Here is a 24164-nt window from a genome sequence, read left to right as displayed (position 1 = left end):
ACACTGGCAGGAGATGATTTTTCGAGGTTAAAAATTATATACAAATGCAGTGAAGTGCGAGTCAGAAGAGAGATATGGCGATGCACACCTGTGTACCAATGTTCTATGTGCGTTGCTTTTGGCAGTAATAGGGGGTCTTTCGTGAGGTGGGTTGGCAGGGTATGATATCATCGATCATATTTTTCAAGCAGAGATTCAGAATTGCAACATTTGCAGTGCAGAAAATTGGGTTAAGTCAAGGATGGACAGGGGTGCGACACATACTGTTGAAATAATTACATTTTTAAACACCAATTGTCATTGGCTGTTATCATTCTAGTCTTAACAAAATATGAATAGCAGACTATCATTACATAACAGATTAAAATATGAAGAACTGAAAAGAAAAAATATTTTCAGGTATGAAATACCGGTCCCCTATGACTGCTTTGTGGTATAATCTGATGTTTTAAACAGGTAATACAGAAAACTCCATGGAACAGCTTGATGAAAGTTCTGTACTAACTGAATGCAGAAGAATGAAATTATAAATCTTAATACATAATTCGCCTGCCTCCTCGCTCACTCACTCACATCCATCCGAACCCGAATGCGCCGTCGCCTTCTGCGCAGCTGCCCAAAAAACCTTACGAGACCAACATCCAACCCCAACATCGCGACAGGAGGCGGATTTACAGCCGCAAAAATTCAAAGAGAAAGGCGACTTCGATTAAAGCTCTAGTGGCCTGAAAGGCGATTTCGGCTACAGCTTGAGGCCTAATTACGCATTCTGATTCAATTACGCATTCATTCAATACACCTATATCAGGTTTGTGGTGCTTATACTTATTACTATTCCATATTGTACTGGAACATTCATCATTCAATATTATACTATAGGCCTGGAAAATTCATCAACTAACAGTACAAGCCTGTACAGTAATGAGTAAAGCGGACTACAATCATTACAAAATAACTTCTTCGTTACTTATCATTTGTTCTTCATACACTGCTGACACAAACTCGTGCCCGTTTCATCTTACGTTGTCGAAACGGGCTCTTTGTCTAGTTTCAAATAATACACTCTTCATTCGTCCTCCCATTTTCAGACCACCTACAAATTTTAGTTAAGGGCTATACTGAAATGTCCTGACACTGCACTCTATGTGGGAGAAACTGGACAAACACTCTGCCAGAGAATGAATTTACACAGGTTCCACATTAAACATAGCAACACAGATGTTCCTGTAGCGGCCCACTTCTACAGCCATGGACACTGTGAAAGGGACTTTAAAGTCACAGTGCTTATGGGCAACTTCAAAACACAGCAAGAGAGAAAAGAATGGGAAGTTAAACTCAACATCTGCAATAAGATGCTGCAGATGTTCTATCAGACGGTTGTGGCGAGCACCCTCTTCTACGCAGTGGTGTGTTAGGGAGGCAGCATTAAGAAGAAAGACACCTCACGCCTGGACAAACTGGTGAGGAAGGCAGGCTCAATTGTTGGCATGGTGCTGGACAGTTTGACATCTGTGGCAGAGCGACAGGCGCTCAGCAGGCTCCTATCAATTATGGAAAATCCACTGCATCCACTAAACAGTGTCATCTCCAGACAGAAGAGCAGCATCAGCGACAGACTGCTGTCACTGTCCTGCTCCACTGACAGACTGAGAAGATCGTTCCTCCCCCAAACTGTGCGACTCTTCAGTTCTACCCGGGGGTGTAAACATTAACATTATACAAAGTTATTGTCTCCGGTTTCCTCCCACAGTCCAAAGACATGCAGGTTAGGTGGATTGGCGATTCTAAATTGGCCCTGGTGTGTGCTTGGTGTGTGGGTGTGTTTGTGTGTGTCCTGCGGTGGGTTGGCACCCTGCCCAGGATTGGTTCCCTGCCTTGTGCCCTGTGTTGGCTGGGATTGGTTCCAGCAGACCCCCGTGACCCTGTGTTCGGATTCAGCGGGTTGGGAAATGGATGGATGGATGAAAGTTATTGTCTGTTTTTACCTGCATTATTATCAATCTTTAATTTAATATTGTTTTTTTTTTGTATCAGTAAGGTGCTGCTGGAGTACGTGAATTTCCCCTTGGTATTAATAAAGTATCTATCTATCTATCTATCTATCTATCTATCTATCTATATACTAAAATTTAATACATTACAACATGGGTTGAATAGAGACAAGAGTTTTATGGCCAGATATGAGGATTGTTTACATATCTCAGAATGACAGACAACCTGTCTACAGATCTACATTGTTTTGAAAAAACTCATTACAAACTTCAAAAGACTTTGTTGGACAGTTATCTTATCCAGAGATCTTGACCATACATTGTTCTCTCTCTTGTTAAATTAACCCTAGCCTGAATTAATCTATTAATTTTTTACATTTAAAATTTCTCATTTAAAGATTTACCAATGTTGTTTCTTGTCCTAGAGTGTGTATATATAAACATAGGGAACTCCAGTTTCTGTAATACATCTTGCCTGAAGAAGGGGCAAGAGTTGCCTCGAAAGCTTGCATATTGTAATCTTTTTAGTTAGCCAATAAAAGGTGTCATTTTGCTTGGCTTTTCTCTACATTCATAATGGCTAACACAGTACAACACCCTAGTACTACGGCTATATTGTATGTAATGCAACATTCCAAGTATAATGTTTTTCATTAAACTTTGTAGTAATAACAGAACTATGCATTTGGATCTCATTCCCCTTTAAAACATCAGCATGATACGCAACTCTAAACCAACGATGCTTCATGTAATATACAGTAATAATAATGTGGCCTGTGCCCAAAGGGTTCTTCTTCCATAAGACATTATCATTTCATTGTGAAGTTAGCCAGATTATTTTACTCCACTAAAAAGAGCTCCAAATATCCCTCTGCAGTAAACTGATATACTTTCATTCTTAAAAACACTTAAAAAAGAATTCAAGAAAAATGTTAACAGAAAGGATAGATTGCAATTATTTAGCTGACCACAGAAAGCAGAGATAAAGTTCATTTTTTAAGACATCTAACAATAACTTTTTTTGACCAATAGGGTGTTGTGCCAGTGTGTAAATGGGAATTCCTGTTAATTTATGTGGAGCAGTGCAAGGCACTGGGGGGCAATATGTAGATCATACACAATACAGTATAGCAGTGCAAGGGCACCAGGGAGGACAGATAATCTGACTCTCACTGGTGTAGCTTTGTGGTGCTGAAGGTATACAGGAACACCTGGGCAATTAAGGGTTAGTTCTCCTTTCAGCCCAACGGTTTTGTGACATCACCTGGGACCATGGACATAGAAAATGGGTCACCTAGAAGTGGTTAGGGAACAGGGCTCGTCACATCCACAGATACAATTCACCTGACAAGGAACAGAAATGCTTAGAAAGTCACCTGAAAGCCGTAAAGAATGATGTAGCAGGGCATTCTGGGCCGGCATTCCACCCCAACAGCGCCTGAAGCCAGCGAGTATCTGTTTTATCTCTACGTTCAGTGAGGTAGGAGTGGGGGAGCACTGACAAAAAAGGGGGCCTTCAACTCAAGCACCCAGAGAAGCACCTATATGACAGTGGGAAAACCGTTTTGAAGCACTCAATCCTGCGACAGCTGCCTGTCAAAGTGCTTCTGTTATTTTGGGGGACTCCATCATACAAAACCTGGATTGCGCCCTATCTGGCTGGAAAACTTTTGTGTCTTGCTTTTCCGGAGCACACTGTTTTAAAAAAAAAACAAAAAACTCCATCCGTCCTTGCAAAGTATAAAGATGTTTGCGCTGTGAAACGAAATTCACAGTTGCCAGCCAGTGGTCCTGAAAGAGGAGCTCAGATGGCTGGTGCACATCACTTGTTATGGGAACCGGAACTCAGCTGAGCAGACTGTTATCTCCGGACCACTTTTGATGCTTCAAATGTTCAGATAAGGCCTTTAGTCGGCCATTTTCCTGGTTGAAGACTTTCTGTGCTGAGCATGATCTTGCCTTCATTGACAATTTAGATTTGTTCTGGGAGCGAAAATGGTTTTTCAGAAGAGATGGGTTACATCTGAAGAGACAAGGTGCCAGGGTCCTCTCAGACAATATAACTAAAGTAATTAATCAGTTTTGATTATTATATATTTCAAATCTAGTGTTTTATATTAAGTTAATATAACCAGTAATAAACAGAATAAAAACAGTATACAACATGGGATTAATGTCCACAATTTAATAAATATCACTGTCATTAGTTGTTTGATGAAATCATACCAACCTTGGACTTGTAAAACAACCTTACCTAGCAGTGCTCTAACTACAAAATTATTCTTTGTAAATAATAATAATAGCAGTGATGCTGCTTTAAACTATCTATATAGCTCTAGTCTTGTTAACTATAAACCCATGTTAGGATATGATCATTCTGCAGTGGCTTCACCTATAGATGTGCACTTTATCAGCACTACAGTAACATACAGTACAATGGTTTAACTAAAAGGTCTGGACAAAGCAGCATAAATGCAAATAACTTAATTGCTATTTCAAGGTGCTCCAACATTCCAAAAACAGCTGTGCTCTTCTGAGACTTTAAATGTAGCTTCACTACATTTAAGTATTAACCATTAAAAATTTCTACATTAACAATCTTATTAGTGATAGATAGATAGATAGATAGATAGATAGATAGATAGATAGATAGATAGATAGATAGATAGATAGATAGATAGATAGATAGATAGATAGATAGATAGATAGATAGATAGATAGATAGATAGATAGATAGATAGATAGATAGATACTAGGAAAATATATTTTCTTACATTACGTGAAACATGGCTCAGTAGAGATAGTGTGGCAGTGTTAATTGTAGCAGCACTTCCAATTTAAAATTGTATTCATTCTTTTTGCCAATGTATGAAAGGTGGTGTTTTAACGTATACTTTCTTGAGCTGATTATACTGTAAAGAAAACCAGATTTGGAACTTGCATGTCCTTCAAGGATCTTGCCACAATTATTCAATGAGTGATGCATTCTCTCATATTGACCGTTTATAGACTCTCAAAATATAATGCATCCTTTATTGAAGAATTCTCAGACTTAATATTTATAATAATAAGCAATTGTAATAGGTTCCTAATTGTAGGGAATTTCAAATTGACGTGGTTATTCAGTGCAACCCTAAAGCAAAAAAACTTATTAATATGTTGCAATTGTTTGATTGCCAGCACTTCAGACGGCCTACATGAGGGAAGAGACACACTGGATTTAGTCATTTTTAAAGACTGAAAACTGACGTAAGGCAGGTCGTGGATATCAGTAAATCTGACCATTTCTATATTCCGTTTAACGTAGAAATGCTGCTAATTAGAACTATAAAATCGCATACTATGTTATTTTAATCATCCACAGACTGTAACTTTGTTAAAATTCTCAATATTCAGTCTGAATTTTGTGCTTGTCCTAGCACATCTAGTAATATTACCAACATTATTCTCAACAACTGACTGCCTTTTAAAACCCAGTTCATTCAAAAGAATGCATCTCAGAAACTTCTAGCGAAACTTGCAAGGTTTTGCCACTTTTTTAAAAAACACAAAATTAATATTTAAATTAATATAAGACGTCCCTCCAAAATTCCTTCACTGAAATATGCTTTAATGAAATCCTCAGAATAATTTCTCAACTAAAACCTTCCACCTGTGTCCTTGACCCAGTCCCAGTAGGTTTTTTAAAAGAAATCTTGGATGTGCTAATTGGTAATGTACTTGACATAGTGAACTCATCATTAGATATGGGAGTCTTCCTAGATTGCTTAAAGACTGCAGTAGTTAAACCCGTCCTAAAGAAGAATAATCTTGACCCCTCTGTACTTGACAACTTTTGTATCGTCTTTTTTATGTAAAATTCTGGAAAAGGTAGTTTTTCAGAACTTAAATGATGATTTAAATAAACATTTGACTCTTGATAAGTTTCAGTCGGGTGTTAGAATGAATCATAGTAAGAACTGTACTGCTTAAAGTAGTAAATGACTTGCAGGTTAATGCAGACTTGGGCCTTGTTTCTGTTTTTGTTCTAATAGATCTAGATCCAAGCACAGCATCTGACACCATAGACCACAGTATTCTTAGAAATCATCTTAATCAATATGAGGGCCTCTTAGGGAGTCTTTTAAATTGGTTTCAGGCCTACTTAACAGGTAGTCGATTTGTTAGCTGTGGTGATTGTACTTCAGAGATCCATGATATTGTACCACAAGGATCTATACTGGGCCCATTGTTATTTTCAATATATATGCTTTTACTAGGCAAGATTATATCAAAACACAAAGTAAACTACTACAGCTATGCAGATAACATGCAGCTTTACCCATCTATAGCACCTGATGACCCTTATGCCAGGGCTCTTAATCCCAAACATCTCTTGTATTTCTGAGTAAATGAGTAGTTGAATAAAGAGAAAACTGAAATCTTACTCATAGTAAAAACAGAAAAAATGAGAATATTAGAAATAAAGTTGATTCCTTAGCATTAAAGGTCAGGGCACAATTAAAACATTTATGTGTAACCATGAACTCTGACCTAATTTTTAAACTGCATACTAACCATATTACTAAGAATATGTTTTTCTATTTAAAGAACATTGCAAAAGTTAGACCTCTTATAACACTACAAGATGCTAAGAAATTAATTCATGCCTTTGTTTTTAGTTCTAGATCTCTGTAATACACTCCTAACTGTTCTACCTTAGAAAAAAATAAACTGGTTGCAGTTAGTCCAGAATGCAGCAGCAAGACTCTTAACTACAAAAGGAAAATCTAAGGAAAACTTACGCTTTACTGTTATTACACTGGTTACCTGTGTCCTTTAGAAATTACTTTAAAATACTACTAATGGTATACTTTATAAAGCTTTAAATAATCTTTCACTTTCCTATATTTTGGAGTGCCTATCCCTGTACATTCCAGTTGAAACAAGTCAAGTTGAGGAACATGCACTGGTACAGTGCGTTGCCGCACCCACTACATGATGAAACAACTCGGGATCCCGGTTTGCAACCCCCTAGGCAGACACGCGGTCCAGTCCCACACTCCGGAAATGACCCTCTATCTGCCGCAGCCAGGTGTTACATGGGTGACCCCTTGGCCTGGTCCAGCACTCGTGTCCCCAACAATGAGGATCTTACAAGCCGGATCACCCTTGGGGAAACGTGCCACATGGCCGTAGTCCCATAACTGACGCTCCCTAACAATGCAGGTAATGTGTCTCATTCGGGACTCCATGAGCAACCACTCATTCGACAGAAAGTCAAACCAACTGACCCCAAGGTTTTTCTGGAGAGACACAGTACTAAAGGAGTCCAGTCTTCTCTCCGATCACTGGATAGCGTCCATGTCTCACAACCATATAGCAAGACAGGAAGCACCAGGACTCTAAAGACTTGAAACTTCATCCTTTTGCATAGATATCAGAGCGCCACACACCCCTTTCCAGCGACCCCATACTCTCCCAATCCGGCTACTGACTTCATAGGAAGAGTCTCCAGAGACATGAATGTCACTGCCAAGGTAAGTAAACCTCTCGAAGGTCAACACTCTCTCCACAAACAGACACACTACTGATGGCTGTACACAAGAGGTCATTAAAGGCCTGGATCTTGGTTTTTATCTAGGACACTTGCAAGCCCAGACACTCAGACTCCTCACTCACAGTCTCTCGAGCACCCCAATTATCAGAACCTCTATTGACTCTGCGAAGATCACAGCATCATCAGAAAAGTCAAGATCCGTGAATCTTTCTTCACCAACAGATGCCCCACAGCCGCTGGACCCCACGACCTTGCCCAACACCCAGTACATACAAGCAATGAACAGAGTAGGAACAAGAACACACCCCTGACGAATCCCAGAATCAACTGGGAAAACCTTAACCTTAGCTCTTCTAATAGTGGTCAACTTATTATACCAAGGGTCAAGCATAAAAGAAGTGGTGAAATGACCTTTTGCTGTTCTACACTAAAAATTTGGAGAACTTCAGCAAAAGAGATGTGCCAAGCTAACAATGTAGACCATTTTTAAAAACTACTAAAAACCCACTTGTTTTAATTTGGCTTTTCATTGCTACATTTTAGTTCTATACTTATTAATCTAGATATGAACAGAAATATCATACTCTTCAATGAACCTGCAATCTTTATTAATCTTTACTTTTTTCTGTTATCGTTTCCATTTCTTCTGTGGCATTGTTCTATACCTCCACCATCTGATGCAGCCACCCGTGATATTTGAATGTTTAAATGAAAGCGAATACCCCAACCTGCCATGAGACCCACTGTGTTGAATCTTCTAAGACAAATCCTTAGATGGAAAGAAAACTACTTAAACTACTATCTGTAGAGTTTACATGTTTTCCCCATGTCTGTGTGGGTTTTCTATGGTCAGTCTGGTTTCCTCCCACTGTACAAAGCCATGCAGGTTAATTGAAGTGGCTATGCTAAATTGACTCTAGGGTGTGTGTATACAGTATATATGTGGACTGGCATCCAGTCCAGGTATTGTTCCTGCCTTGTGTCCTATGCTCGCTGGGATGCGCTCCTGTACCCCACCCCCGGTATGGATTAAGCAGGTTAAAAAATGACATGTGTGGGTGTATTCTTTAATGTTTTTTTGATTTGCAACCTTTTACTTAATGAACACTTTTACTTGTTTATTTCAATTTTACTTCATTATTTTATGTATTATAGTGATGGAAATATGTTCTTTTACTTTTTACTAATCAGTTAAGAAAAATTTTGCTGCCCCCAAAACGTTTTTTCTTATTAAATTGAAAATATTTGTTAACATTTAAAGAGAAAATATATGTAAACAATAAGTCATGTTTCAGCCAGCAGTAGTTCAAAGTATTGTTTCATGTCTTTTTGTTCATTTTTGAGGCTTTATTTATATTAATGTTGTTTTGATGATTATGTACATTTTTTGTTTTTGATCTATAAGCTGTTTATGTTATGTTTAATGTGTTCTGTGGGTGGTTCCCCAAGAGGTGGGGCGACCCGCCAGTCACCATCAGGAACTGCATTCTGCCCTATAAATCCAGGGGGACTTACCTAGTTCCTGGTGGTTCATGTCAAACATCCTAAGAAGCTGCTGAGTTTTTGTTTCTTGCCATGCTCAGGTGTATACTGGATTTTTAAACTGCTGCTCTATTTTTGACTTTGTTTTGGATAATTGCATTGGGACTTTTTTCCTTAGACTGCCTTGCCGACAAGTACTTTATGCCTTTTGTGCTCTTCAGAGCTTCATAGTGAAACAGAGCATTTTTTTCGTGAAAATAAACTTTATTTTATAAAGATTGAGTGCTTACCCTTATTACTAGCCAGGGTCTGACAGTGATATCCCCCTCTATTGGGCAGTTTCAGAAGTGTTTTTGGAACTTGTGTACTTTGGGACTCCAAGTTCTCTACACAATACAAGGTGAGACACAAAAATAACCGTATTGGTAAAAAAATATATATATTTATTGATGAATTACATCATTCTAAACATTGTCACCTTCTATATATCCCTGCCTATCCCGATCTCTACACCACTCCATACGTATATTCCACAGTGCTGGAAATCTTCTTGCTTGAGGCTGTTCAGCAGGCTTGCCGTTTCTGTCTTCACTTCATCCATTGAAGAAAAATGTGTTCCCTTCAGGTTACTTTTGATTTTTGGGAACAAGTAAAAAAAAAATCACAGGGAGCTAAATCGGCAAATAGGGAGGATGATCAAGGACAGGAATGTTTTTGTCAGTCAAAAACTGCTTTATGGAAAAGCATTGTATGCGGGAGCATTGTCTTGGTGAAGCACCCCCCGTCGACCAGGTTGTTGAATGTCTTCCACATTTTCTTGTCCTTCCTTGAAATGTTTGTGCCACTTAAAACTTGTAGGTGAGACAAACAAATATCACCGTACACTTTTTATCATTTCATAAGTCTCTGGGGCCATTTTGTTCAATTTTGCAAGAAATTTGATGTTGTTCGCTTTTTGATTTTTTCACCCGACATTATAGTGCAACTCATGTAGCTATTGTTGTACAAATACTGACTGGGTTATTCACAGGATAGAGGTTTGAGAGTGCGTGTAGGAGGGGATATAGTTCTATGATTCTCGTTCGGATGACCGCCAGTCGTTAAATTGATTTGGCTACTTGCAGGTTCAAACAAATAAATAACATGGTGAGATGAATTAACTGATATATATAATAAATGTTTTTCTGCCTTGATTACATAAGAGATGCACAGTTAAAACTCCGGGAAACAGTACACTGTCAGTGGTCTCACAGTAAAAACAATTAAGCAGAAGATAGCACTACAATATGGTATCATAGCATTAACAAAAAAAAAAATTAACTGTACTCTAGTTCTCCAGTTACATGAAAAAGTAAAATAGTTGTATCTTTTAAATAGAGAACTCTGCTCTATTCAGAAACATCAATTTAGCTGTAACTAGAGAATCAAAAAATAATTGTTTAAAAGAACAAAAATGTCCTTTGAGCTGTATGGCAATATAGCTATCCACAATTTTAGTATCTCACCTTTTCACTTTAAAGGTGTAAAATAAAAATGGTTTAAATTTTAGTCTAATTATACAATTAAAGAATATTTTAATTTGGATGAAATAAAAAGGACCATATGTTCTACAACGTAGCAGTGTTGTTCTTTAAATTTTAATCTTGACTTTGCTTACTTGTTAAGTTCATTTCTGATTTCTTCAAGTTCTTGCCGGTCTGTTTTCACAACTTCTTTCTCTCCAGCTGCTAAAAAGTGCAACTTTAGGTTTTCTACCTCTTGCTGTGCCTTCTTCATGCGGATCACAGTATTTTCTTGTTCTCTCTTTAAAAAACAGAAATATACACAATTCAGACTTTGTATTATTATTTACATACTGTATATACGAATATTTAATATTTCTGATGCATCTGTGAGGAATACAGGAAGATACGATGACAGAAGAGACATACTGTATTTAATCCTTGGTGTGTTAAATATATTTTAAGCATACATTAAAAATAAAAGGATAAAAAATATGAACATAAAAATATTCTAAGAAAATAAAGTACTGATTATGATGAAGCAAAAAGTCAATTCAATGGTGAAATTATTTAAAACAAAGTAGAGATAACTTAATAGCTTTAAAGTAAGTAAAAATAAAAGCTACTGATTAAAGGCATTATATGAATCGTTACTAGTCACTCTCTAAATCTGCCTCTAAACTGAAGAAATTAACACCTTTCAAACTGAGTATAATGCTGAAATTGGATAATATAAACTGAAAAAACACTTGAAAATTATTTTTCTATTCTATTTCACATTACTGACAGTAAATAAAAATATTCTTTACTTCCAGAGCTACTGTATTATATGTATAAACACATCTATAATATACTTAGTTTACTGAAAGTATAAAATCTATACTCAGGAATGGATACAAAAACTAATGGAAAAAGGTACACAGGAGTGCAGTATGCCTCTATTTTGGATGCAACCAAAGGTATTTTTTAAAGAAATATTTTTCACAAAAGCTAGGGAAGAAAAAAAAAAATGTAAATCTATAGTTATGAAAACTGCCAAATTGGATTGTCCTGAATTATCACACCCAAGTTACGTGCTGCATAATTGCACACCTCCCTACTTTACTACTGTTATGATGTGAAATTTTGCATACAAGTTGATAAATATTTTATGTCTTTATTTGTAACTTAGACAAAGCAATGTAATATTAGTGTTATATCATTGATAGGAACTGCAGTGGTTTAAGAGCTCCTTCCCCCCGTTTAGGACTGAGTCTCTTTGTAATTTTATGACAGGGTTGGGGTGAAGTGCCTCAAACAAGTATTTCTCTGCTAAAGTCTCTCAGTCAACCCCCACAGGAAAGCCAGGCTGTCAAACTGCCAAGCTTTACCTTAAAATATGGTTTGGAGGGCAGGTGTGAAGATGTTCTATTCCCCCATTGCTCTGAAGTATGGCTGTTTGGAACTGGCTTGCATCAAAAGCCTTTAAGTACCACAACACCCTATTGGCTCTAGGGGTTGGACAGAAAACCTATAAATTTGCTTGCTTTACCTCACCCTCTCTCTCTTACCAAACTCATGGAAGACCATCTCACACCATGAACTGAAAATGACAACACAATGAAGAGCACAGCTCTGCAGCCATATTGAGGGAGGCCTGTTCTGAAGAAAGACGACAACAAATGATGCCTTAACTAGAGACATTTTAAGTAACTGACAAGTTTGTGCGCTGCCTGAAACTACACATCACCATTTATCAGGATGTATGGTTGCCAATATTTAAATGTACTTTCCATACTGTTATTATTTATGAATATTATCAATAACACATTGTTTAAATTGTAACTTAACTCCTGCTTGTCTTTTACTACACCTAATTGCCTGAGGTTATAGATGTAGAAGGGAAGGTGGGGAGAAGTTATATGGTACAATACCTTATATACATTGGTAAGTCTGTGAGATTTGAGGCATTCTGACAAAGGCTACATATTAATAATACAAAAGGGGAAAGTAGAGTAAAATATTACTCTGCCAAGACAAAGCAACTACAAATATGGTTTTCCTTTGAATTCTCAAGTATGTTGAAATTTGCTGTTACCCTCAGAGTCTTTAGCGCATCAAAAAGAAGAAGGGGAGGGTATGGTGGTTTGTCTGTTGTGGAGTCTAAAGTACATTCAAAGCGGGGGACAAGTCTATAGTACACCTCACTGTCTTGCTACAAGCAGCAGTTTCCTTTGAATTCTCTACTGTAGGGGTTCTTAAACTTTTTAATGTGTGGACCAAAACAAGAAAGTTAGTGCCATAATGGCTCCCAAGAGAAGGATTAATATCATAATTGCAGCACAGTCATAAAGAGACAAATAATAATAGCCATACAATAAAAAAGTAAATACTTGTTTCCTTTCAAACATATTTCTCACATGAATACTCCTAAAAAAGTAAAGTGGGAAACAAATGTATTATTCAAACTTCAGGGTGAATACACACAGACACACACCAGGGCCATTTTAGTATTACCAATCTGCATTTAATTGAACTGTGGGAGGACACCAGAGCATCTTGAGGAAACAAGCATACACACAGGGATAGCATTTATTATCCACACAGTGAGCACCTAGGGCTCAAACATAAAACAATTATATTCAAAACAGGGAATAGATTCTTGAGGTATATCACTACCAGTGGAAATGCCTATTGTAAGATTTAGTGAAGCTGAAAGAAATTATTGGGGTGCAGCAGAAGGATATGAGGATTTTTTTTTAAAAATTTTATTTATTAATTTTATTGTAATCATTCCATACAAATAGATCAATTTGTACAAAAAAGAATTAAAGACAAATCAAATCCCACCCTTGAGAAGGAGAGCATGGCCAAAGGAGAATTGCTTAGGGCTTTTTAATAGGGCAAAAATAAACAAAAACAAAAAAAAATAAGGAAAAAAATATATACAGTGATCCCTCGCTATATCGCGCTTCGCCTTTCGCGGCTTCACTCTATCGCAGATTTTATATGTAAGCATATTTAAATATATATCGCAGATTTTTTGCTGGTTCTCGGATTTCTGCGGACAATGGGTCTTTTAATTTCTGGTACATGCTTCCTCAGTTGGTTTGCCCAGTTGATTTCATACAAGGGACGCTATTGGCAGATGGCTGAGAAGCTACCCAACTTACTGTTCTCTGTCTCTTGCGCTGACTTTCTCTGATCCTGACATAGGGGGTATGAGCAGGGGGGCTGTTTGCACACCTAGACGATACGGACGCTCGTCTAAAAATGCTGAAAGATTATCTTCACGTTGGCTACCTTCTGTGCAGCTGCTTCGTGAAGCAACATGCTGCACGGTGCTTCGCATACTTAAAAGCTCGAAGGGCACGTATTGATTTTTTTTATCTGTCTCTCTCTCTCTCTCTCTGCTCCTGACAGAGGGGGTGTGAGCTGCCACCTTCAACAGCTTTGTGCCACGGTGCTTCGCATACTTAAAAGCCAAACAGCCCTATTGATTTGTTTGCTCCTTTGAAGAGGAAGATATGTTTGCATTCTTTTAATTGTGAGACTGAACTGTCATCTCTGTCTTGTCATGGAGCACAGTTTAAACTTTTGAAAAAGAGACAAATGTTTGTTTGCAGTGTTTGAATAACGTTCCTGTCTCTCTACAACCTCCTGTGTTTCTGTGCAAATCTGTGACCCAAGAATGACAATATAAAAATAACCATATAAACATATGGTTTCTACTTCACGGATTTTCTTATTTCGCGGGTGGCTCTGGAACGCAACCCCCGCGATGGAGGAGGGATTACTGTATAGGTAAATAAAAAATGGAGAAGGGAAAGAAATGCCGAAATAATTATTTCTTCTTATTCTAAAATATTATTGATTAGATCCTGCCAGGTTTTGAAAAAATTCTGTATAGATCCTCTAACTGTGAATTTGATTTTTTCCAATTTCAAATAATATAAAACATCGGTTTCCCACTGACTTATCAGAGAAGAGTTAGGATTTTTCCAATTTAACAAAATAAGTCAGCAAAAGTGTAGTGAATGCAATCACCGTTTGCTTGTCCTTCTCCACTACAAGTCCATCTGGAAGAACACCGAACACAGCTGTTAATGGGTTAGGAGGGATTGTGACACCAATGCTGTCTGAAAGGCACTTAAAAATTTTTGTCCAAAATGATGTTAATTTGGTGCAGGCCCAAAACATGCGACCCAGTGAGGCAGGAGCGTGGTTGCAGCATTCACACGTTGGATCTTGCCCTGGAAACATTTTGGACAGTTTTAAGCGAGACAGATGAGCTCGATATAGGATATGAGGATTTTTGAAAGGACATTATGAAAGGTCACTTAACTTAGTTGCTGGATAAGGAATAAAGAACTTAAAAAAATTAATTGATTGTCACAGCGTATTTACATTGTCTTAAATAACTTTTTTAAAATAAACTTTTTTTAAATAAGTCCCACAATTAACAAAACATTTTTCTAAATGAGTTTACAGTTTAATAAACCTCGAGTTTGATTAAACAATTCAATTAATCAAGTAAAAAACAAAAAAAAAATAAGGATAAATTATTTCTAAAAAATGTAAGCACTATTTGAATTTTAAATGGGTCAATGGAATATATCTTGCTGAAGATTTGAGACCAGTTTCAAATTTTTTCCTCTACCAACTGACATCTTGCTGAATGTCTACTGTTTATATTTTCTGGTGTGCCTATGGTTCTCAGTGGTCTAACATGCACATCCTTTACAATACCAATTGACAGACATTTATCAGACCACTTTCGTACAGTGCGATGAGAAGGAATTCTTCCTTTCCAAGGCATGTTAAATGTAATGCAAATGTGCTTTGAACCTCTGCTACAGATTTGGATTCAATGTACACCATAACAGCGAACATGCAATGAGCTACTGCATTTTGCACTCTGAAAAATGATCACATCCTTGTCCCATACCTGTTATTTTAATTTAGGCATTTTAATCTAGTACCACAGTCTCTTTCACCTCACAAACTGTTTTGTAAGTTCTTCCCCTCTATCCTTTTCTTATACTGTACATGTCCTTGCTGTCAGTGTTCTCAGCTTGACAGTTTAATAGATTGTGAGGTAGAAGTTTAAGGGAAACCTCTTATATTTTCGTGTCACACAAAACAAAAGCTCTCAGTGATACGTCAATGGCACTGTTTCACATAATTTCACAATAAAAAGTATAATATATAGTGGCAAACATATAACTTGGCACAGAATTCACATATTGATGAACTTTCGCAGTTTTACTACACAATCATGTGGTAACCCATCACAAACATTCGCAACCCAAAGTATAAAAACACTGCTGTAGGATGTTATATGGGGTGGGGGTTTGTCCCTCGCAGGGTCTATAGCACACTGGAGAGTGGAAGAACAAAGAGCTAAGCACAAGGTCTTTCAAACATACTGATTAATTCCGGTACCGAAATTCACAAAATGCTGGTATCATACCATTTTAAAAATTGGTGTACCGTGCAACCCTAGCCCACACTGACAATTTACATACACTCAGACAAATTTTTACTCTGAGATGCATTATGTATGTTGCCATAAAGTCCTTATTCTTTGTTGACACAGCTGTGAGGCAAATGTGTTAAGTAGAGAAAAAAATGTTAATCTACTGCAAGGAAAATAAAACCAATGCTTATGAAAGTATATACATCCCTTACATCAGTATAGCTGGAACTTGTAAAAAATAAAAAAGATTTGCACCATTAAGTGCTTTTGTAAAATGATTATTGAAATAGTATAGTTCAATTTAGAACTTAAAGATATTAACTTTTTAGAAACCCACCCTCTCAGGTTATACACAACATGAGTGTAAGTTTAATTATTAAAATCAATTTGATTGTAACTCTTAGTGTGTTTTAAAAAAAAGGATCCTGGCATAGATTATATGTAACCAACTGGAGAAATTATTTCATTGTGGAATATTAATCTTTATAACATATTTGCATAATTATGTATTTCCACTTTGTTCAAATGATCTAAAGAATTAGGTGAAGCAAAGGTGCAATAATTTTACTACTGAATTAACTACATAGTTAAATTAATTTCTTTTGTTGATAACTGTAGCTTATAAATCACAAGCAGTATTTAAACATGTATGTAACAGACTAAACAGAGGCTAAACATTATGTATCAAATACTACCACCCACTTGCAATAAGGGTTGGAAGTGGATGCCCATAGTAAGAACTGGAGACAATTTTTTTTTTTTAATTGATGAGGGTCTAGAATGTTGGAAGGAAGGCCTGGATATTTTCAAAACTTGAATTTTTTTCATAAAATTTTACAATATAGACTACTCATATGAGGTTAAAATTCAGTTTTTTTAAACATTCACTTTAGCAACAACAGGAGTTTTCTTTCTTAAATTAGTAAGGCTTCTACAAAGTTGTTTTTGGAAAACCTTCTGCTAAAAAGTTTCAAAGGTTGTAAATGATTAATTCCTCCATAATATTTAGACACAACATTTTTCAAACCCATTTAACCCTATTGATGGTGGAGAGAACCAAAGCACATATGCGGGGCCCATTCACAAACATATCCATTTTTCCTTATATAGAAATGCTAATTAATTTTATATACATCTTTCTGAATCAGAGGAAAAACTAGATCAAACACAATCTCATATCCAAATAACGTATACAAGAGAGAACAGAATCTGGGACAAGACAGAAGCCAAATGTAGAAGGCATGTGGCCCCTTTGCAGAGTCATCTTATGCACATACCCATACTTTCCCATATGGGTAAATTCAGAATTAAGATTTAATGCACATTTCTCAGGATGTATGATGAAAGCCAGAGTAACAAAAGAAACATCCATACATATGCGAGGAGACTGTGCAAACTTCACACAGAAAGCAACGAAGCATGGGATTTAAACCCATGACACTAAATCCATGAGGCAGCAGTACTAACCACTATGCCATATCCAAAGATCCAGTATCCCTGTAAATTATGTTTACAATGACCTATTGAATGTACTAACATAAAAGAAATTAACATCATCAAGGGTTTAAATTGCAGTCTGTAATTTCAAAGTTATTGTTATCTGATATTAAACAAATTTCAACTGTGATATCACACATTATGAGACTTATGATCAAACTTTTCACTATACTATACATAACAAAGCTGTTACAGCATCACACTGCTTCAATCTCTTGGGAGCTTTTTCTTTTTTTAAACTCTTGAACAATTACTCATTGATGTTAAAAGAAAATATAAATGAAAGTGCCTTGCAAGTGAAACCTGGTATAAGATATACTGTAATACTGAATTTCCACAGGAATTAAAGTCAGTAGGAGTGCTGCTGCCATCTTGTGTTTGAAAATCATGTCTGTTCAGCTGACAGCGCCTGAAGAATTTGTGTGTGTGTTTTCTTTTAATCCAACTCTTGGCTGGGGCTGGAGCCTAACAACACAATTAAGTTATTTTAATGGTTTAAGTGATTTTGAGAATGTATCTTTATTAATTACTGTGGGACATTATTCACACATTACATCATACTTTAACTGAAATTATTTGCACCAAGATATTCAAATGTTTTATTACAGAAACAAACAATGGCACAGTGAGTTGCTAATTAAGTTTCAGGTGAATATTTGCAAATTATGTTTAGATTTGTGTGAGAGTTCTCCCAGGATTCAAAGAAATACTGCAAGGTGAAACGATGATGCTAAATTACTTCAATGGGAGAACAAGTCTAGTTCAGTGTATCCCACTGAGGGCAAGTATCCCTTCAAGGCTGCAGCCTATTTTAGTACCCACTCTTGCCAAAATAGTACACAGCCTTGAACAGCTAATGAAATAGTCTATGGATAAATGTCTTAACACAGAACAATGAATTATCATATTAATATAAGCAGAGATACTGTATAAACAACATAAGTTTAACATTGCGCAGCTTTTGAGTTTATCTTAAATTTTCCAAATAGCCCTTGCAGCAACTGGAGAAAAGCAAGAACCAAACTACACACACTTAAACATACACTCATACTCGCACTCACTCACAGAGCCCAGTTTAAAGTTATCAATTAAAGGAGTAGGCATATTTTTTTGGTATGTTGGAGAAAAAACCTTTGGAAAAAGCGTACGTAGACTCAAAGCAGCACAAATATCATTGGCATCAGCTCCTTAGGAATATTGCAGATTTTCCATACTCGCTTTACTGCAAGAATTCAAAACTACAAACAATGTCATTACATCAATTTCTACTTTTCATTTATACATTATGGAACAACTAGATGAATGTTGAACACATTGCTATACTTCCATCATCTCATGTTTAGACTTTTACTGCTCTCTTTTTAATAGTCTTCCTGTGAAAAGTAGTAATAGTGGTAGCAGTATTGTCATATTTAGAAAGCTCTATATAATTCATACTTGCATGTCAGACCAACATTAAAAACTTTTCCACTCTCCAGTCCATTATAAACAAAAATGTATTAAAGTATACTCCAAAGCTGGACATTTGCATTGCTTTCATTAATAAGCTCTCCTCATGTTGTAACAAAATATTGCCATTATAAGAAGAGAAACACAAAATTGGCAAATAATGCTGCAAAGGTCCTGACCTGAACCACATTACCCCTCAGATAGTTTGTATATACGGCTGACTAGTCAGATATAGGATCATGTTAAAAACCGTGGAGCTGCCTTATAAAGCGGTTTGCTTCAACTGTCAGGAATATCTGTCAACACTACTTACATCTTAACAGTCTTAGAATATTAAGATAGTTTGACAATGGCCTATTTACTAAAACAAATTTTCATTTTTGAGTTCATGGCAAATGTTCATACATCTTTGTTGGTCATACTCTACCGAATGCTCTTTCCAGTTCTGATCATGAGGATGCTCTTGTCTTAATATTCAAATCTACATGTAGACTAAAGACTCATCGGTTTTATTTTGCTTCTTAATATATTCACAACTTTCAAAAGCCACTTTTGTTGATGATGAAACTACCAATGCTTCCAAAGCTACGTTCAACACAAATTTTTAAGAATCAATTTGCTAACATGCCAGAATAATTTACTTAAACATTATGGGCCCCATCTTCTCAAATCGTTGCAACACATTCTAAAAAAAAATCTATATTTGGGCATTTTGTTTTATATTTTGGTTATTTAAAATTTAAATTTATCAAGCAAGTGATTGATTCAAGGATAATTCAAACTGATCCACAGCCACTAAATGCCAAAGTCACTTTATGTAAAAATTTTTGATACTAGATATTAAAATCAGTTAGGTGTACACTTTCAAGGGCCTATTGGGTGTCAGGTAGTACTGCATTTTTGTATTTATCTTCTTGATTTTATTGTACTGATCAGTTGTAGAAATGATAATAATAGAATAATAGAAAATAGAATAAACACTGACTGAGTGATGTAAAATTACTGTTAACATCTTATTCACAGTCTTACTAGCATAGAATATCAGGGGAAAAACTACTTTAAATGGATTTGTTGAGCAAATAAAAATCACAGAAAACAAAAAACACTGCATACCTCAACCTTGAGAAGCCAATCAAAAGTTAACCTGTAATAACAGTGAGGATAAAATTGTTTTAGACTCCCTTAATGATGTAGGGGAATACCCTGAATAATGCTGTGTTCACATGCTATTAGACAGATGGTAAACATAAGCGTCTTAGTTGGAAATTCCATGGGAACGCACTATGAACTCAGAGGTCCAACCTGGACAATTCAGAGAGAACAAAGCTACCTGAATAGTCCAAGATGTGATGTAATGCTGACCTTTCACCTGGATGAAATGCATTTGGAGAAAAGTGATACATATTTAATACTAGTTTACTCTTTATTTCCAGAAAAAAAATTCCATTTGTTTTTATTTTTGTAGAACATGTAACAAATAACAGTAACCGTGCATTTCATCAAATAGTCCAACCGGAAGCCCACATGAACACAATGAACTGGGAAGGTGAAACATCACAACTTGGAGCACAAAATAGTCCAAGAGTAAATGTACACAAATTAAGTCCGAATTCCTGTTTTTGGAATTGGATTTGAATACATGCCACCATGCAAAAGGCATGCTTTTATATCTCAACATTACATGAAGTTTGGAGTCAAGGCATAATGTACTTTATAATTTGAGAATTACATTTAAACCACAGAGTGTGAGTGTAATGGTGTTAAATGATCAATATTTTTAAAAATGTACAGTATATACATTTGCTGCATTCCTGTCATTAGGAATGAAAGAGAAGGGAACAGCTCTATAACTTCATGTATTAAAAAATTGCTATCCACAATAATGGACAATATTTCTATTATCTCATACAATCACACAATTTCTCTTGTACGGTGGTTTAAAAAAAAAAAAAAAAAAAAGAAGAGATGAACTGTATGAAGTTCAAATGTGTGTGTGTCCTTTGAGATCATTACTTTTATTAAAAACAAGAATAAACGAAAACTAGAATGCAATCTTGAAATTAGACACAAAGGTCACATAAAGGTAATTTTCTTGGTGCTACTGAAAAAAATTATATTTAATGAGGTGCATTTTCATTTCACTAGTTTTAAAATTGAGTAAGGAACTGTATTGAGGATTTTTTTTAAATACCTTTTCGTTAAGAGAATTTGGATCTAGTGTACGCTACACAAGTTAGGTTAAATATATTTACTGGGCTTGAATATCAGCACAGGGTTGTGAGTGAAGTGCTTTATCTTCTAAAGTCCCACAAGGTTTAACTTAACTTAATAAAGTAGTAAAGTCCTTGTAGTAAAATAAGGTCAACGGCTGATTGGCATCTTTGTAAATAAATAATCGCTGTACTCACATTTTAGTAGGAGGGGGAGTGGTAACATGGCAAGAGTGGTTTCTGAGGGCGATGCAGGAGCAGACGGCCCTACATTAAGTGCACAGGTATAGGAGTCTGTGACCCTAATTGGTGCCAGGAGCTGTTAATCAACACAGCTGTGCCGTGTCCCCATTTTAAAAGGGGAAGTACGAGAGCAAGGAGGAAAAGGATCAAAAAGTAAAGACACAACGGAGGTTACTGAGAGAAGAAGGCAGGAGGTGGAAAGAACGGGTGTGAAACAGAGCAGGCTTGCGCGAGAATAGGCAGGCAGCTGGAAGGAGAGCCCCTGGAAAGGAGTGTGTGGCCGACACTGTGCGGGCAGTCAGAAGTGGTCGCTCCAACTGAGCTGTTACAAGGAGTGGAGGTGCGACTGGGAGTTTGCATGGCCCACCGCAGAAGACCAGGAAGGCACCGGGGGTTGAGGAGGCTTTGGAGGAGAGCTCCAGCATGAGTGCCATGGCCACTGGAGACCCGAGTCTCGGTCCAGTGAGGGAGCCTGTCTGTAGCCATAGAACGACAGGCAATCACGACGCGCGGAAGGTCAGCTATGACTGTTGGTAGGCAACTCCTCTACAGGATAAGCAGAGGAGCCACCAGTGTTAAAAGAAGGTGGCACTGGGCTTTTATAAATGTCTGTTCCTGCCAGCGGATTTTAGCCTTGTTTTAAAGATTTGTTTTTATTTTCACCTCCACTTTTTATATCTGTTTTTTATTGGATTTGTTTATTTAATATTTTCATGCACTTTACTTTTGAATACTTGTTTGAGATTTGTATTTAATAAAAGCACTGAATGCTTTTGCACCTTCCCCTTGCTTCATGTAGTGTCCTCATTTGTACAGCTCATCCCGGTCATGACTATCAACAGTGCCGGGTTCAACTGGCTGCCAAATGAGAAGAGGGAGCATGGAGCCAGACCTGCACCATTACAGTCCTGCTACTCATTAAAGAAAGCAATGTAAATAAAAACCTGACATTATTGCCAAACATCTCCAATTATACTATGGGTTTAAAAAAAAAAAAGGGTTTTCACAAGCTTTGAGAGTACATTGATGTAACAAAACAATTTGCTGTAAGTGGTTACTGCTTTAATTTTCAGCAACTCACTATTCGCAAAGCCAATTAATCAAATCAAGGGAATTAGAAATGGAAGTACAAGGGATCACTGTAAATAAAAAACAGTGCCTTTCCATTCATTCTCTGAAAGTACTGGATCTGTAGTTGTATAAGGTTAAAATCAATGTAAATTTTCAAACCAAGTGGTCCCTCTGTAAACGTCTACAGTACCTCCTCTATATATGTTTGTTCTAACATAAAATTCAAAAATCAACAATTCAAACGTTTCACATTGGCCCTACGCCAGAAAATTGTGCACACGATGCTACTACAAAGCAAAAATGCAGAAAGGGAGACAAGTGATGATAGCAATATCAAAAGAATACTTTTTTGACAAAATTAAATTGGTAAATACTAAATTTGTGTCATTCATTAGGGTTTTGGAAAGAACTGAGTGTCCATCAATACAACAGTAAAAATCTGATGAAAACACATGAAGTATACAGTTTAATAGTATGGGAGAGAATGCAGTCTATAATTGCAAGTTCACTGATTATTGATTGAATTAAATTAATGCAGTTAAAAAGTCCAATCAAAGAGGTATTTCTGGATTAGCCTACCAAAATAAGCTGCAGAAAACAACTGATCATTTATGTCAAATGTCCTGATTACATTTAATCAGATGCTAATGTTTTCTAAATATACAAAATCAAACATTCATCTCACAACTGAAAATGTCAGATACAAAAATGATTGAACTTGATTTGAAAAGATTTTCTACGAAGGCAGCTTTGAAGAGTGGTTTAAAAAAAATGTTGTAAATGACAATATTGTGAATAACCTCAGGCATTAATATTGTTATGTTAATGTTTAGATTCTCATTTTTACAGAACTGATGATATTATTTATTTTTTCAATAACCAAAAAATAAATATCAATTAATAAATGTTACCATGTGTACATATCAACATAAACTAGGTAATTAGTTTATGAAAACAATATATATTATTCGTTCTAAAACTTTAAGAAGCTTCCATGAACAAAGAAGTTCAGGCCCTGGCTTACATGTGTTACTGTTAATGTTATATTAATGTATATTAATATTATTAAATAACACTTCCTTGGAAATTAAACATAATTCCAGAGTTTTATCCAGGATATTTTTAACAAGAATTTATTACCTACTTTCATATTTTTGTTTTTAAAAATCTATCATTATTCTTCTCTTTTCAATAAAAGTATTTATTTTGGCACTCAGGATCAGTCAGCAATATATTTACCCATAAAAAAAATATTGTTGTGGTACACAACTATTAGAAATATTATTATTATTTTCATTGCAAATAACATAGGAAAATTGCAAAGCAGAGACAAAATACATTAAGGACAAAAAAGTATTTATACACGGCAGTGCATAAAGGTATTACAGAAAAAGGTTTATATGTTTACAATGAACTGAGGTCTATTATTTAAAGCAACAGGCAAAAGCAGACATACACATTACCACACTCACTCATATTAGACTACTTAAGAAATAACAATCTATTACATACTTTTACTTGACACACAGCAGGAATTCAATGGCTTACATGAACAGGATGAACTGTGTTTAATTATGAGAAAGGTATACTGAAGTTAAATTTATTTATCAAAAATGTGTTGTTGTTTTTAAAATCTCATTGCTCAGAATAGATGTGGCGTGACAGTGCAATAAGACGACCAGGGTCTGTGTCCTGGGACCTCCCTGAATGACATTTGCATGT

At 36.2% G+C, this 24164-nt stretch overlaps 1 protein-coding gene across 1 annotated transcript in view; it reads right to left on the bottom strand.

Moving 5' to 3' along the window:
• LOC114654609 (centrosomal protein of 120 kDa) overlaps window positions 1–24164 on the bottom strand; it is a 126891-nt gene that overhangs the window by 7888 nt on the left and 94839 nt on the right. The window contains exon 20 of the mRNA XM_028805243.2: window positions 10670–10815. Coding sequence (XP_028661076.1) covers window positions 10670–10815 — 146 coding nt within the window. The remainder of the gene's footprint in view (window positions 1–10669; window positions 10816–24164) is intronic.

Source organism: Erpetoichthys calabaricus, chromosome 7 (assembly GCF_900747795.2).
Source record: "Erpetoichthys calabaricus chromosome 7, fErpCal1.3, whole genome shotgun sequence".
Taxonomy (NCBI): Eukaryota; Metazoa; Chordata; class Cladistia; order Polypteriformes; family Polypteridae; genus Erpetoichthys; species Erpetoichthys calabaricus.
The sequence above is the reverse complement of the archived record's forward strand: the minus strand, read 5'-3'. Positions and strand labels throughout refer to the sequence as shown.